Genomic DNA, 15,372 nt, shown 5'->3' with positions numbered 1-15,372 from the left:
GCTCAGCTGTCTGGGCTTTTTTTTTTTTAGCACAAATGCAGCCGATCGTACTTGCAATTTGCAAACTTTGCCGCCCAGGGCTTTCAGCTTCCATATCCCACTGGCAGCATCTGCTTCACATGGTGGACGATTATTTAGGAGCAAAAACAGAGATGGCGAGCTTTCCAATTGATGATTCCCTGACTTACAGGGTCATAAGAATAGACCACTGGCCAGAACTTGCCCAGTATGCATTTGAGATGCTGGGCTGCCCTGCATCCAGCGTGCTTTCTGAACGGCATTCAGTGCTGCTGAAGGTTTTATTACTGATAATAGAATGCATCTGTCCATAGACTCCGTGGACCATCTGACACGTATCAAAATGAATCAGTCTTGGATTACCAGCAGCTATGAAGCCACTGATGCCAATGTCGCTGATTAAGTGTTTTGGGGATGTGGAATCTCTGCAGGACTTCTAGGCTAGTGTTTCTCAACTCCAGTCCTCAAGGCGCCTCAACAGGTCATGTTTTCAGGATTTCCCTAAGATGAAATGGCTATGGTAATTACTAAGGCAGTAAAACTGATCAAATCACCTGTGCAAAATAATGGCAAGCCTGAGCGCCTTGAGCACTGGAGTTCCAAAGGTCCATATCAGTGCAATTTTTGACAGTGGGGCCAATTCTTGCTTTCATCAAGGGTACCTCAATAGCGTTATGGTGTGAAGGCATCACTGATACCCAAAGACCAATTTTTCTGCACCTGTTTGACAGGTGCATATCATTGAAATTTTTAACAAGGCCAATTCTTGCTTTCATCAAGAGTACTGCTATAGCAGAGGTCTCCAAACTATGGCTCTCCAGTTGTTCAAGAACTACAATTCCCACCATGCCTAGTCATGTCTGTGAATGTCAGAGTTTTATAATGCCTTATGGGATGTGTAGTTCCACAACAGCTGGAGGGCCATAGTTTAGAAATCCCTGCACTATAGGGTTACAGTGTGAAGGCGTCAACGACACCCAAAGACCTCCTTTTTTCACACCTGTTACTTCTATCCAAAGTCCATGGAAGAGACACCAGAATTTATCCAAAAAATCTCTAATCTTGTGCCCAGTGCACAACATTGTGGCCTCATCATACAGACTGCATCCACAAGCCGTTGCTTACAAAATAAAGAAAGCTTGCAGGGAAAAGGTTATTTTTTTGGGGTTTATAAATGCTATTATTGCTGGTCACTGTGGGCACCTGGCTGTGGCTTCACAGCTGGGCATGCACTGCGCTGCACACTGTGATTGGCCGGGCAATCATCTGAGACCTGTGACGTGTTCCAGATGATTGCCGAGAGGGAGGGGGGAGAGCTGAACTTGCTTCCAGCATCGCAGTGCCCCGGGAGGAAGTGGGAGCTGGTTCCCTCTAAAAAGAGGGTATCCGCTCCCCCCCCCCCAAAAAAAAATGACATGCCAAATGTGGCATGTCAGGGGGTCACCTGCACATAAAGCGGAAGTTCCATTTTTGGGTGGAACTCCGCTTTAATGTGTCTTATAAACAGATGCTCCCTATCTTTATACAAAAGTTATTTTACTTAGAATCAGCCTGTGTACAAGAAATTTGTGGCAATCCCGAAAGAAGTAGCAGGGAAGAGCAGCTGTACAATTTATGACAGCCGACATTGCATTTAACCTGCAATAATCCATCCGCACTATGGTATTTTTTTATGAGGATACTCTTAATCTATCATTAGAAATAATTTTAAGAAAATATAATGGCTATCTAGTAAAGTAAATATAGTTTGTCTGTCAGTATTTACGAACCTGTAAATAACAAAGTAAAATAATAGAGTAAGAGCAATTGGGTCCATCATCACTAGAAAGGTTAAGAGACAACATATTAACCCGTGTGCAGGGTAAAGTGGTTCACTTATTCAACCGACAACACTTTTCTCAGAATGTTTCTTCCAGCTTTTCCTCCTATGCAACAGCGATATTGTGAAACCATCGTTTTATAATAAAAGAGTAAAAGCAAATGGGTCCTTCAACACTAGAAGGCAAGGGGGTTTTGGGATTTTAAATGAGGTGCATGATAACATGCACCTCCATCCCTAAATCAGAAATAAGAAAAGGGTTTTTGGGACTTTGAGTGAGGCTGTCACGTACCTAGTGGTGAGCCCGGAATGCAGAAGGAGACCTCTCTTGTGTCCCCAACTCACGGCCCCTGATGATGGTGACAGGAGGCACGGGAGTCAAAGGTAGCACGAGTGCCTGGCAGGATCAACAGCCGGTGGATGGATCAGGCTGACTTCAGGAACTGTAGCTGGAAAAGCAGGCCCCAGTGGCAGCGGACAGGAACCAGTAGACAGCAGGAGACCAACAGGAACAGGTGGATCACTCAGGGGCAGGCACGCAGAAGAGTCAGACAAGCCAGGTCAAACCAAACAGTCAGTACAGGAACAGATGCAGCAGGCAGAGGCAGGAACGTGGAACAGGCCGGGTCGGTAACGGATGAGCACGGATGGACCAGAGGATGAGACAGGTGCAGAGTCGTAGACAAGCCGGAGGTCAGAGGCAGGCAGAAGGCAGGGAAGGTCACAGGTCAGGCCGGGTCAATACACAAACAGATCAGATTCAGGTAGTAGTCTCAGGAACGCTGTAGATCAAGCAGCAAGATCTGAAGGGAGAACTGGGTTTAAATAGCCCACCTGGTGCCGGTAACCGTGTGCGCGCACGCGACCGCGCGCACCCACGCGACCGCGCGCAGCCGCGCGACTGCGATCGAGCACAACCGCGAACACGCACACCAGGCACCCGCAGGTGCGCACAGACAGGTGACGGACCACTGTCCCCAGCCAGCCCTTCCTGACATTGCCCCCTCCCAAGGGGCAGCCTCCGGATGCCCAACCGGGCCATTTTCTCAGGATGGGATCTCTTGAAGGCTTGTATCAGATGCTTGGCATGTATGTTGCTTTCAGGCTCCCATGAGTTTTCCTCGGAACCGTACCCCTTCCATTTAATGAGAAATTGGACACAGTTATTTCTCTTCCTGCAATCCATTATTGCCTTCACTTTGAACTACTCTTCACCATTGACCAAAATTGGAGCAGGGGGATCTGTGGCTCGTCCTGGGAAAGGATTAGAGATGGCGGGTTTCAGGAGAAAAACATGAAAAACAGGGTGTACCCGAAGTGATTCCGGAAGTTCCAGTTCGTAGGCCACCTCATTGATTCTCCTCTTGACTGAGAAGGGACCCAGAAACTTAGGGCCCAATTTCTTTGAAGGGCAAGCGAGTCGCATATTAACTGTAGACAGCCAAACTTGGTCTCCAAGTTTCAGAATCAGTTCCCCCCGTCTATACCGTTATGGGAACATAATGACAATGATAGGCATGATGTGTTTCATGGTCAGTTGCCACTCATCAGGAGCAAAAGCATAGTGTATGCATAAGTTGTTCTAAATAAGCAGCGTTGCAAGTCAGGATCTGCGAGTCAAGTCTATCCTGGGAGCTGAGGAAATGAACCCAAGGAGGAATTGTTTTGGGCATTTAAAGCAGGACTGGAATAAACTAAAAAGACAAAGCTCTAGTAGTTCATTATTTTGTCTGAAGATCATGGTGGGAGATGAGGATAGCTCCTTTGGCTCTGATGGATGCCTAGTGATGCTATCACTTTAAAGTGAAGCTCCACCCAAAAGGGAAAGCATTGCTTGTTCACACACTCCCCACCTCCTCTGCCACATTTAGCACTTATTGGGGGGGGTACCTGGTTCCCCCCCCCCACTGCCTTCTGGGACACACACAGTTCCCAGACGATGAAAACAAATAAAGTGCAGCGGGCCCTGCCGGTTTCCCTTAGTGAAGATGCCAGTGCCTTCACCCAAAGCCAATTAAAGAATTGGCCCAGGTGCCGACATCGCTTGATCCCTGGACAGATAGAAGTCCTTATATTAAAAGTCAGCAGCTACAGTATTTGTACAGTAGCTGCTGACTTTTATAATGCAACTGGAATGCATCTGAACAGTGGCGGCTGGTGAAGTTTTAGGATGGGGGGGCGTCAGACCCTGCCCCTTCCTTTTGACCCCTTACACTTCTCATAAGTCCCAACCATTATAGACTCCACCCACTCTGTCCTCTGTATTCCTCTTGCTTCCACCCATAGTACCAGGAGTATACAGCCCCAGCATCACAGGACAGAGTATACAGCTCAGCATCACAGGACAGAGTATACAGCTCAGCATCACAGGACAGAGTATATAGCACAGCCTCACAGATCAGGGTATAAAGCTCAGCATGACACAGATCAGGGTATATAGCTCAGCATGACACAGATCAGGGTATATAGTTCAGCATGGCATAGATCAGGGTATATAGTGCAGCATGACACAAATCAGGGTATATAGCTCAGCATCACATGATTGGGTATCTAGAGTGAACAAAAATTTGCTTTTCACATGATTTGACAATTGAAGTGAAAATTCACACAATGTTTTTAATGAGGTGAAATTCTTGACTTCTTTGGTAAATCAGCCCAAGCATGCAACAGTTTGCAATTACACTAAAAAACTATTTCAGCAACTATTTCAGCCATGCACTATTAAATAATTAATTTTCCTTATTATGAGAATATCTGTAATAATGTAATAAATACAATCCCTCTGAACCTACCAATCCGGCCGAGAGATTCTGAAAGAACGTGCCACGCGGGCCGTGCGTTCCATCCATGGAGCCACGGGATTACTTCTGGTTCCCCACTAGCATAGAGAAACTGTAAGTGATGCTGCAGCTCAGAGCAAAGCACCTGCCATGTCCTATGGTGGTGCCAATAGAAAACCCCTCAACAAGGAGAATGACTGTAGATGGGAGTGTTGTGGCGCACTGCTTTGCGCCACAATGACTCACATAAGCAGGCAAATGAAGCGTCTCACCTGTAATCACATGATTGCATAGACAACATGCTGCTCATAGTGCACTGTGTCTGGCGCCCATACACAATGCACTTTAACCACTTCAGCCCCGGACCAATAAACACCCTAAGGACCAGAGGTATTTTTACAATTTTGCACTGCGCTGCTTTAACTAGTAATTGCGCGGACATGCAATATTGCACCCAAACGAAATTTGCGTCCTTTTCTTCCCACAAATAGAGCTTTCTTTTGATGGTATTTGATTGCCTCTGCGATTTTTATTTTTTGCACTATAAATGGAAAAATACCGAAAATTTTGAGAAAAAATGATATTTTCTACTTTTTGTTATAAGAAAAATCGAATAAACTCAATTTTAGTCATACATTTAGGGCAAAATTTATTCAGCCACATGTCTTTAGTAAAAAAAAAAAATGTCAATAAGCGTATATTTATTGGTTTGCGCAAAAGTTATAGCGTCTACAAACTAGAGTACATTTTCTGGAATTTACACAGCTTTTAATTTACGACTGCCTATCTCATTTCTTGAGGTGCTAAAATGGCAGGGCAGTACAAACCCCCCCCCAAATGACCCCATTTTGGAAAGTAGACACCCCAAAGAAGTTGTGGAGAGGCACATTGAGCCCATTGAATGTTTTTTTTTGTCCCAAGTGATTGAATAATGACACAAAAAAAAAAAAAAAAGTTTACAAAAAGTTGTCACTAAATGATATATTGCTCACACATGCCATAGTTATATGTGGAATTGCACCCCAAAATATATTCTGCTGCTTCTCCTGAGTATGGGGATACCACATATGTGGGACTTTTTGGGAGTCTAGCCGCGTACGGCACCCCGAAAGCCAATCACTGCCTTCAGGATTTCTAAGGGTGCACATTTTTGATTTCACTCCTCACTACCTATCACAGTTTCGAAGGCCATAAAATGCCAAAATAACACAAAACCCCCCCAAATGACCCCATTTTGGAAAGAAGACACCCCAAGGAAGTTGTGGAGAGGCATGTTGAGCCCATTGAATATTTTTTTTTTTGTCCCAAGTGATTGAATAATGACACAAAAAAAAAAAAAAGTTTACAAAAAGTTGTCACTAAATGATATATTGCTCACACATGCCATAGTTATATGTGGAATTGCACCCCAAAATATATTCTGCTGCTTCTCCTGAGTACGAAGATACCACATATGTGGGACTTTTTGGGAGTCTAGCTGCGTACGGCACCCCGAAAACCAATCACTGCCTTCAGGGTTTCTAAGGGTGTAAATTTTTGATTTCACTACTCACTACCTATCACAGTTTCGAAGGCCATAAAATGCCAAAATAGCACAAAACCCCCCAAAATGACCTCATTTTGGAAAGTAGACACCCCAAGCTATTTACTGGGAGGCATGTTGAGTCCATGAAATATTTTATATTTTGCCACAAGTTACAGGAATTTTAATTTATTTATTTTTTTTGCACAAAGTTGTCACTAAATGATATATTGCTCACACATGCTATGGGCATACGTCAAATTACACCCCAAAATAAATTCTGCTGCTTCTCCCGAGTACGGGGATACCACATGTGGGGGACTTTTTGGGAGCCTAGCCACGTACGGGACCCCGAAAACCAAGCACTGCCTTCCGGATTTAAATATAAAATGCTACCAAAAAAAACTTAGCGATCGCAGGGATCAGGCCTGACTCTGCGATCGCTGCAGTTATGTGTTTAGTGTTTTGTAAGTGACAGTGATCGATCGATACTGCACTTGGGTGGGCTGGGCAGAGGGGCAAAACGCAGGTGCCAGCAGGTATCTGGGCTGATCCCGCTAACAATGCGTTTTTTTGGAACCCTAAACTGCTGGGGACGCTAGTATAGATCTGATCAGATCAGATATTGATCTGTTCAGATTCTATACCACTACGGGAGGTGTATGCTTTGCGCATGGGTGTTAGCGGTACTGGCACTAACCTAGCGCTGCCTGGGGCGACGCAGACCCTGACCCTAAAACCTAATTGATATCACCCGCCGGGTGATCAGGGGGTTAAACCTTTATTGGGTAATAAATGGTGGGTGCCCTGATGCTATAAAAAGCAAACTAACCAGGTTAACTAGGGGCAATCAGGGGGTTAAAACCATTATTGGGTAGTATATCGGGGTACCTAGCGCTATAAAAACCTGGCGGTGAACCTAAAAAAATAACTAGCTACCTAGCGACACTAGCGACACTAGCGACACTAATGCAGCGATCAGAAAAATGATCGCTAAGTGACACTGGCAAAAGGGGGTGAAAGGGTTAACTAGGGGCAATAAGGAGGTTAAAATCATTATTGGGTAGTATATCGGGGTACCTAGCGCTATAAAAACCTGGCGGCGAACCTAAAAAAATAACTAGCTACCTAGCGACAATAGCGACACTAATGCAGCGATCAGAAAAATGATCGCTTAGTGACACTGGCAAAAGGGGGTGAAAGGGTTAACTCTAGGGGCAATCAGGGGGTTAAAACCATTATTGGGTAGTATATCGGGGTACCTAGCGCTATAAAAACCTGACAGTGAACCTAAAAAAATAACTAGCTACCTAGCGACAATAGCGACACTAATGCAGCGATCAGAAAAATGATCACTTAGTGACACTGGCAAAAGGGGGTGAAAGGGTTAACTCTAGGGGCAATCAGGGGGTTAAACCTTTATTGGGGGGTGATAGGGGGCTACCCTGGACCTAACACTAACTGCCCTGACAGTTTTTACTGTTACAACTGACACTGAATGCAGTGATCAGTAAATAAATGATCAATGCAATCAGTGACACTGTGACTGGGGGGGAGGGGGGGCAATCGGGGGGGGGGGGGTTTGTGTACCTATGTGTACCTATGTGTCAGTGTAGTGTTTTGGTGCACTTACTTTTTGTCTTCTCCTCGTAGTCCGGTCAAAAAGACCACCCGAGGAGAATGACATCACTTCCTCCTTCCTGTGTATACAATACACAGTGGGAGGAAGCTCGTCATTGGCCAGGAGCGATCCAGAGGGGGTGGCCAGAAACCAACGGCCATCCCCTCATCACGGATCGCTCCTGCAGCGAACCGGACCGCCATATCCAGTGGGAGGGGTCCGATCGGACCCCCCACCCGCTGGAAGGCAGGCACGTACATGTACGTGCTTGTGCCTGCCTGTGCCATTGTAATGACATACAATGGCAATACGGTGGTCCTTAAGTGGTTAAGTACCCTTTTTTATTTTGTGGTGACTAGCATTGGGGGGGGGGGGGGGCACCACTGCATTTGCAAATTGCCCATCCACTCAAACACCAAGCCCATCAACACAGGCCTTAACAATAACAAAATTCTGTTTACAGGTATAAAGTGCCAAGACTTAGAGGTGCCTTTTGCATACCTGCAGCAGCTTTTAGTCCCCCTGCTATACCGGATTTCAAACCATTTGCTGACAAGGCCTGTGCTTGTAATCACAGTGGGAGAAATACCATTAAAGGTCTATTTTACTTCTAGTCTCTTTAGATTATTTTCAATCAAGCCCTGATGAAGGGAGCATTTTTACCCTCCCCCCCCCCCCAAAGTGTTTGATACTCTTTGGATTGTTCCCTTGACTTTTATTGGAATAAAGTCATGCCTTAACCTTTCAACAGTGGTCTGGTGCTTAAGTTTTAAAATGTTGACACCCAAATTCCAAGCAATTCTGATTGGGGATGATGGAAGTTAGCAGAACTCCACTAAGCTGGAGGAAAATTCTTTTTGCCAAATGAAAATTCCCTTTTCAAAGTCAAATGTGATATGCCTGTTTTAAATCAATTATTGCATGCATGTTATTGCCAGCATCTCAAAGTATGAAAGCCAGAGCTCCAGAATGGCAGAGCCAAGAAATTCGAGTTTTCAGGAGAAGAGGAAAGCTATGGTAGCCCCACATGTCTTTCACATTACAGGTTTAATTTAAAATAATTATCAGACATTTAAGAAGGAAAAAAAAACAACTTACAAGTATTTTAGGTTTGGTAGGTTGCCAAATGCTCCATGCCCAATATATACCAGATGTTTTGTGTTACGGATAATTCTGCAAAAATAGAAAATGCTGTTTAGTACTGTCTTTTGTATTATACAATATTCATTAATATTATTACAGGCACTTATATACCGCCGCCAATTTACGCAGCGCTTTACATATATAATATAATATCCGTACTGTATCCCTCGCCACTGTGCAGAATATCCACTTTTTTTATTTTGGGTCCTGCTATGATAAAAAAATCTGTACAATTTGTTGAATCCTTTTTTATTCTAATATGACTTTTTTAGTGTATAGGGTTGTAGGCCTATTGTATACTGTTATTTAATTTTTTTGAGGTTGCATTGTTATTCTGGTTCTGTGTTACTATCAATATTCTGGCTGATCGCTGCAGGGGTCGGGTCGTGTGTGACTTCTTCCTCTGCAGATGCGTCATATCTAAAGGTATAAATATCTGTAGAGGATCGACCCCAGAGAGAGAGTCCAATGGATGTAGATCTGTGAGGATCAACTGCAGCAATGTGGTTTCTCCTATTCTTCGCCACCCCTTTAACCTAGCGGCCGCACCCAAATATGCGGCCTCTAATTGGGGGGCCTTGGCGCCGAGTGACCACATATTTGCATGCAATAAAAGCTGTGTCAAGCACTCCTGGCACAGTTACCGACGGCTAACAGCTTTCCATCACGTGATCACTGAGACTCACGACAGTCACGTGATCATAAACCCCACCTCCCCATATCCTAAACCCTTTAAAAGGCACCAAGGGATAACAGTAATTATAAACCTATGTTATTTTAGTTAAAAAAACAAAACAAAACAAACAAAAAAAAAGACATCATGCTTACCTACTCTGTGCAATGGTTTTGCACAGAACAGCCCCAATACTCATTTTCTGTGGTCCCCGCCAGTGTTCCAGGCCCCTCTTCTTCGGGGGAATGCCCCTGTCATAGGATGCGCACGGTTAAAGCACTCCGGCGCACAGCTGTGTGCAAGAGGAATAAACGAAAGCACACAAGCACACACACACAGGGTGTGACCCCTCGCTGACCTATAAAGGAAGTGAGGTCATCCAAACACACTGCTGGTTTGTCTTCAGCTTCCTGTGATTCCCACGTCTGCTTCTGTTATCTGTATTACCCGTTGTGACCCGGATTGCCTTATCGACCTCGCTGATCTTCTCCTGACCCGACCTCTGGCTTGATCTTGGACTCCTGCTTTCTAACGTGTTTGACCCTCAGCCTGCATCTGGACTTACCTGCTGTCTCCTGTGTTCGACCCCCGGCTTGTCTTGGATTATCCTTCTGTCTCAGCGTTCCTGGTACTTGTCTTCTGATCTGGACTGTGTTTGACCCCTGGCCTGTCTCCTGGATTCTGTCTTTGCCTTACGGACTTGCTACCATTGCTTTCGGACCTTCCCACGGGACATCACCTCTCAGCTCTGCTCAAGCTACCTGCTGATCTGCTAGCAAGTGACTGTCCTACTGGTAGCTTGTGCCTCTTGGTGCAACCACTCTCTGTGCCACTTTCAGGGGTGGTCTGCGCCGAGTCGCAACAGCGACCGCTCTCGGCATCTTGGCCTCGGTGAGTACATTTATATGATAGCCCCCAGGGAAAGCCACCTTCTCTGAGGGCTCCCAAGCTGCCCAATTTGCCTCTATTGACACTGCCCGGGTGAGTCTACCCTGCCCCCGACATTTGATTGACAGCAGCGGGAGCCAATGACTGCCATTGCTATCAATCTGCCCAATGAGGTGGGGGACAGCGGCGAGAACGTGCACATCACTGAATCGGATCAGGCTCAGGTAAGAATGGGGGGCTGGTAGGCTTCTGCAGCACATAAGGTTTTTGATTGCATTTATGTAAAAAACCTTAAGGCTTTAGAACCACTTTAATGGGCCCATTCTAAAGGGAATCCAAGTTTTATGGACTGTGTTGCTGTGGGCATTATCCAGTTCAGGTATGGGCTGCACCAAGTTCTCTATGCACCTTTGCCACTTTAACTGCTAGGGAGAGTGTTTGTCTTCAGCCATTCTACCTCTGCAAAATGGCACAGCCAATTGTATGCAATCAATTGCACATGTATGTGAAGATGTCTTGGGGAATGATGTGAAGTGCACCTGTAGTTCCTGAGTTTGTCAGTAAAAAGGAACTTTATTTAATTGAAGAAGTTGTCTGTGTCACTTACTGAGAGAAATGTCTAAGTAAGGAACAAGTGTAACCTTGGTGTAGCAATAATGTTACTTATGTTGCAAAAAATGAAACTGCTTTCCATTAATTCTACATAGGCTTACCTCACTGTCTTCATAACTGTTTAAATACACTGCTTGATTACTTCTGCCTTACTTCCTGGTCAGACTTTAGGTCATGACTAGGGATGAGCCGAACACCCCCCGGTTCGGTTCGCACCAGAACTTTCGAACGGACCCCACGTTCGTTACGAACGTTAGAACCCCATTGAAGTCTATGGGACTCGAACGTTTGAAATGGAAAATGCTAATTTTAACAGCTAATATGCAAGATACTGTCCTAAAAAGGGTTTGGGGACCTTGCTCCTGCCCCAGGGGACATGGGTCAATGCCTAAAATGTTTTTAAAAATGGCCGTTTTTGCGGGAGCACTGATTTTAATGACGATTAAAGTGAAAAAAAAAAAGTGAAATATTCCTTTAAATATGGTGCCTGGGGGGTGTCTGTAGTATGCCTGTGAAGTGCCACGTGTTTCCCGTGTTTAGAACAGTCCCTGCACAAAATGACATTAAACGGAAATAACACCATTTAAAACTGCTTGCGGTTTTAATGTTATATCTGGTTCCTGCAATATGGTTGAAAATCATTCAGAAAAATGGCATGGGTAGCCCTCCCTGCCCATTACCAGCCTATTTGGGTCTTGTACGCATATTAAGGGGAACCCCGTACCCATATTAAAAAAAGGAAATGCGTGTGGCCCCCAGGCCCTATATACTCAGAACAGCAGTATACAGGCGGTGCAAACAAGACAGGGACTGTGTAGGTTTGTTGTGTTAAGTTGAATTTGTTTGTAATTTTCAACTTGTACATTTTTAAAGTGTAGCTCCAGTCAAAAAAACTATTTTTAAGCTTTTTGGAAAACATAGGGAAGGGTTATCACCCCTGTATAATTTGTTTTGTCGTCCATCTTTTTTCATCTCACTTGCTGTTGTCTCCTTCCCTTTGCAAGTAGGAGATGTTTGTAAATTGGATGTTTGAAAGTAGGGGCCTGCCCTATATGCTCTGCAGAAATGGCGGAACAAGGTGTTGGTTTTGCCACAACATTGTAAGCCCTCAAAGTTACTCTTGGTGGGCGCTGGAGCGCTCTGCTGTGAACGATTATATCAAGAATTGTAATTACATGCCATTGTTGAACAGTGGTAGAAAAATTTACCTTTGGTGGTTGTGGTGCTGGTGCCACAACACTATAAGTCCTCACAATTACTCTGGGTGGGCACAGGAGCGGGCCTTCCTGTGAAATATTATATCAAGAATTGTAATTACATGTCCCTGTTAAACAGGGGCAGAAAAATTGGGCCGCTGGCACTGGTGTTACAACACTGCAACCTCTCCCATATACTTTAGTTTTATTGCAGGAATTAGCCCTGCTGCAAAGCATTGCATCAAAAATTGTAATTAAACGCCCCTGTTAAACAGGGGCAGAAAAATTGGGTCTTAGGCACTGGTGCTGGTGCCACCACACTCCAACCTCTGCCATATACTCTAGTTTTATTGCAGGAATTAGCCCTGCTGCAAAGCATTGCATCAAAAACTGTACTTAAACGCCCCTGTTAAACAGGGGCAGAAAAATTGGGCCTTAGGCACTGGTGCTGGTGCCACCACACTCCAACCTCTGCCATATACTCTAGTTTTATTGCAGGAATTAGCCCTGCTGCAAAGCATTGCATCAAAAATTGTAATTAAACGCCCCTGTTAAACAGGGGCAGAAAAATTGGGCCTTAGGCACTGGTGCTGGTGCCACCACACTCCAACCTCTGCCATATACTCTAGTTTTATTGCAAGAATTAGCCCTGCTGCAAAGCATTGCATCAAAAATTGTAATTAAACGCCCCTGTTAAACAGGGGCAGAAAAATTGGGCCTTAGGTACTGGTGCTGGTGCCACCACACTCCAACCTCTGCCATATACTCTAGTTTTATTGCAGGAATTAGCCCTGCTGCAAAGCATTGCATCAAAAATTGTAATTAAACGCCCCTGTTAAACAGGGGCAGAAAAATTGGGCTGCTGGCATCACCCAGAACCAAAAATGTTCTTCCAACATATCAGCGGAGGAGGAAGAGGATAGACAATCAACATAACAGGACAGTCACTCAGCATCAGCATAGGCAGTCTTGAAGGGATGTGGTATTTCAAAAAAAATTAGTCGGTTACATCAGCTTCAGGTGCTTGGTAGCTGTGGGTGATCCAAGACTGATTCATCTTGATGAAGGTCAGTCAATCAACTGATTCGGTGGACAGGCGCACCCTGTGATCGGTAACAAAGCCACCAGCAGCACTGAAGGTGCGTTCCGAAAGAACGCTGGATGCAGGACAGGCCAGTAGCTCAATTGCATACTGTGCAAGCTCTGGCCAGTGATCCATCCTCAAGACCCAGTAAGCCAGAGGATTTTCGGTGGGAAAGGTGTCCAAGTCTGACCTTGCCCCTAGGTATTCCTGCACCATGTAAATTAGACGCTGGCGATGGGTGCTGGAACCAATCATACCTTGGGGCTGCGGACTAAAAAATTGTCTGAAAGCATCAGTCAGACGGCCACCTTCTCCACCGCTCCTTCTGACTGATGCCTCAGCAACACGTTGTCCAGGACCAGGAGTTTGTTACCTCCCAGTCTCTGGGAACGCGTTGCACAGAGCTTTCTGCAAGGCCTCCCAGAGATGTCTCATCCTCTGCTCCCTCTGCGATGGATCAAGGAGAGTGGCCAGCCAGTAATGGTCCCTCTCCTTGATCCGAAGAATACGAGGATCCTTCCGCAGGCTTTGCAGGATCAGGGAGGCCATGCAGCATAGGTTAGCTGAGGCATTCAGTCCGGAGTCCTCTGGGTCACTAAGGACAACATGATCCGCAGCTACCTCCTCCCAGCCATGTACAAGTCCACCTGTTTCTTGGGACTGTAAATCATCCCTATAAGATTGCTGCTGCTGATGCTGATGCTGAGTGCCAGCCTCCACCTCCATGCTGACACAATCATCCTCCTCCTCCTCTTCCTCCTCCTCACCCTCTTCCTGTGTGATGGGTGGCACAGCAGGAACACTGTCTGGATAAAGGGGGCCTTGAGAGGCAAGGAAGTCCTCCTCTTCCTGCCTCTGTTCTGCCTCAAGTGCCCTGTCCATTATTCCACGCAGCGTATGCTCCAAGAGGTGGACAAGAGGTACAGTGTCACTGATGCATGCACTGTCACTGCTCACCATCCTTGTGGCCTCCTCAAACGGTGACAGGACAGTGCATGCATCCCTGATCATGCCCCACTGGCGTGGTGAGAAAAAACCGAGCTCCCCTGACCCTGTCCTGGTGCCGTAGTCGCACAGGTACTCATTGATGGCCCTCTGCTGCGTGTGCAGCCGCTGCAGCATGGCCAATGTTGAGTTCCATCTGGTGGGCATGTCACATATAAGGCGGTTCTTGGGCAGGTTCAACTCCTTTTGGAGCTCAGCCAGCCGAGCACAGGCATTAAATGATCGGCGGAAATGCACACAGACTTTCCTGGCCTGCTTCAGGACATCATGTAAGCCGGGGTACCTGCCCAAGAACCGCTGCACCACCAGGTTAAGGACGTGAGCTACACAGGGCACATGGGTCAGTTGTCCCTGTCGGAGGGCGGAGAGGAGGTTGGTGCCATTGTCGCAAACCACCATTCCTGGCTTAAGCTGGCGTGGCGTCAACCACCTCTCGGCCTGCCCCTGCAGAGCTGACAAAACATCCGCCCCAGTGTGGCTCCTGTCCCCCAAACAAACCAGCGCAAGCACGGCATGGCATCGTTTTGCCTGCGTACTTGCGTAGCCCCTGGAACGCCTACGGAGCACCGCTGGTTCTGAGGACAGAGCACTGGAAGAGGCCATGGAGGAAGAAGAAGAGGAGGGGGTGGAGGAGAGAGGTGTGTCACAACCAATAGTAGCATTTTGGAGGCGTGGTGGCGGAACAACCTCCAACACTACTGCACCTTGTCCTGCATCCTTCCCAGCAGCCAGAAGAGTGACCCAATGGGCCGTGAAAGACAGGTAACGTCCCTGTCCATGCCTGCTGGACCATGAGTCAGCGGTAATATGCACCTTACCACTGACCGCCCTGTCCAGCGAGGCAAGGACATTGCCTTCCACATGCCGGTAGAGAGCCGGAATCGCCTTCCGTGAGAAAAAGTGGCGTTTGGGGACCTGCCACTGAGGAACCGCACATTGTACAAACTCACGGAAGGGGGCCGAGTCTACCAACTGAAAAGGCAGCAGTTGAAGTGCTAGCAATTTAGCCAA

General features: G+C 46.3%; 1 protein-coding gene across 2 annotated transcripts in view; it reads right to left on the bottom strand.

The window, feature by feature from the left end:
* The window catches only part of LHCGR (luteinizing hormone/choriogonadotropin receptor), a 225,149-nt gene that overhangs the window by 84,185 nt on the left and 125,592 nt on the right, over window positions 1–15,372 (bottom strand). For both annotated transcript variants that reach the window (XM_077485600.1, XM_077485599.1), the window contains exon 4: window positions 8,859–8,933. In XM_077485600.1, the coding sequence (XP_077341726.1) occupies window positions 8,859–8,933 (75 nt within the window). The remainder of the gene's footprint in view (window positions 1–8,858; window positions 8,934–15,372) is intronic.

The sequence above is a fragment of the Lithobates pipiens genome, unplaced genomic scaffold (genome assembly GCF_037356315.1).
Source record: "Lithobates pipiens isolate NorthernLeopardFrog02 unplaced genomic scaffold, aLitPip1_a1.2 Scaffold_18, whole genome shotgun sequence".
Classification (NCBI taxonomy): Eukaryota; Metazoa; Chordata; class Amphibia; order Anura; family Ranidae; genus Lithobates; species Lithobates pipiens.
Note: the sequence above shows the minus strand (reverse complement) of the source record. Positions and strands in the feature narration are given on the sequence as shown.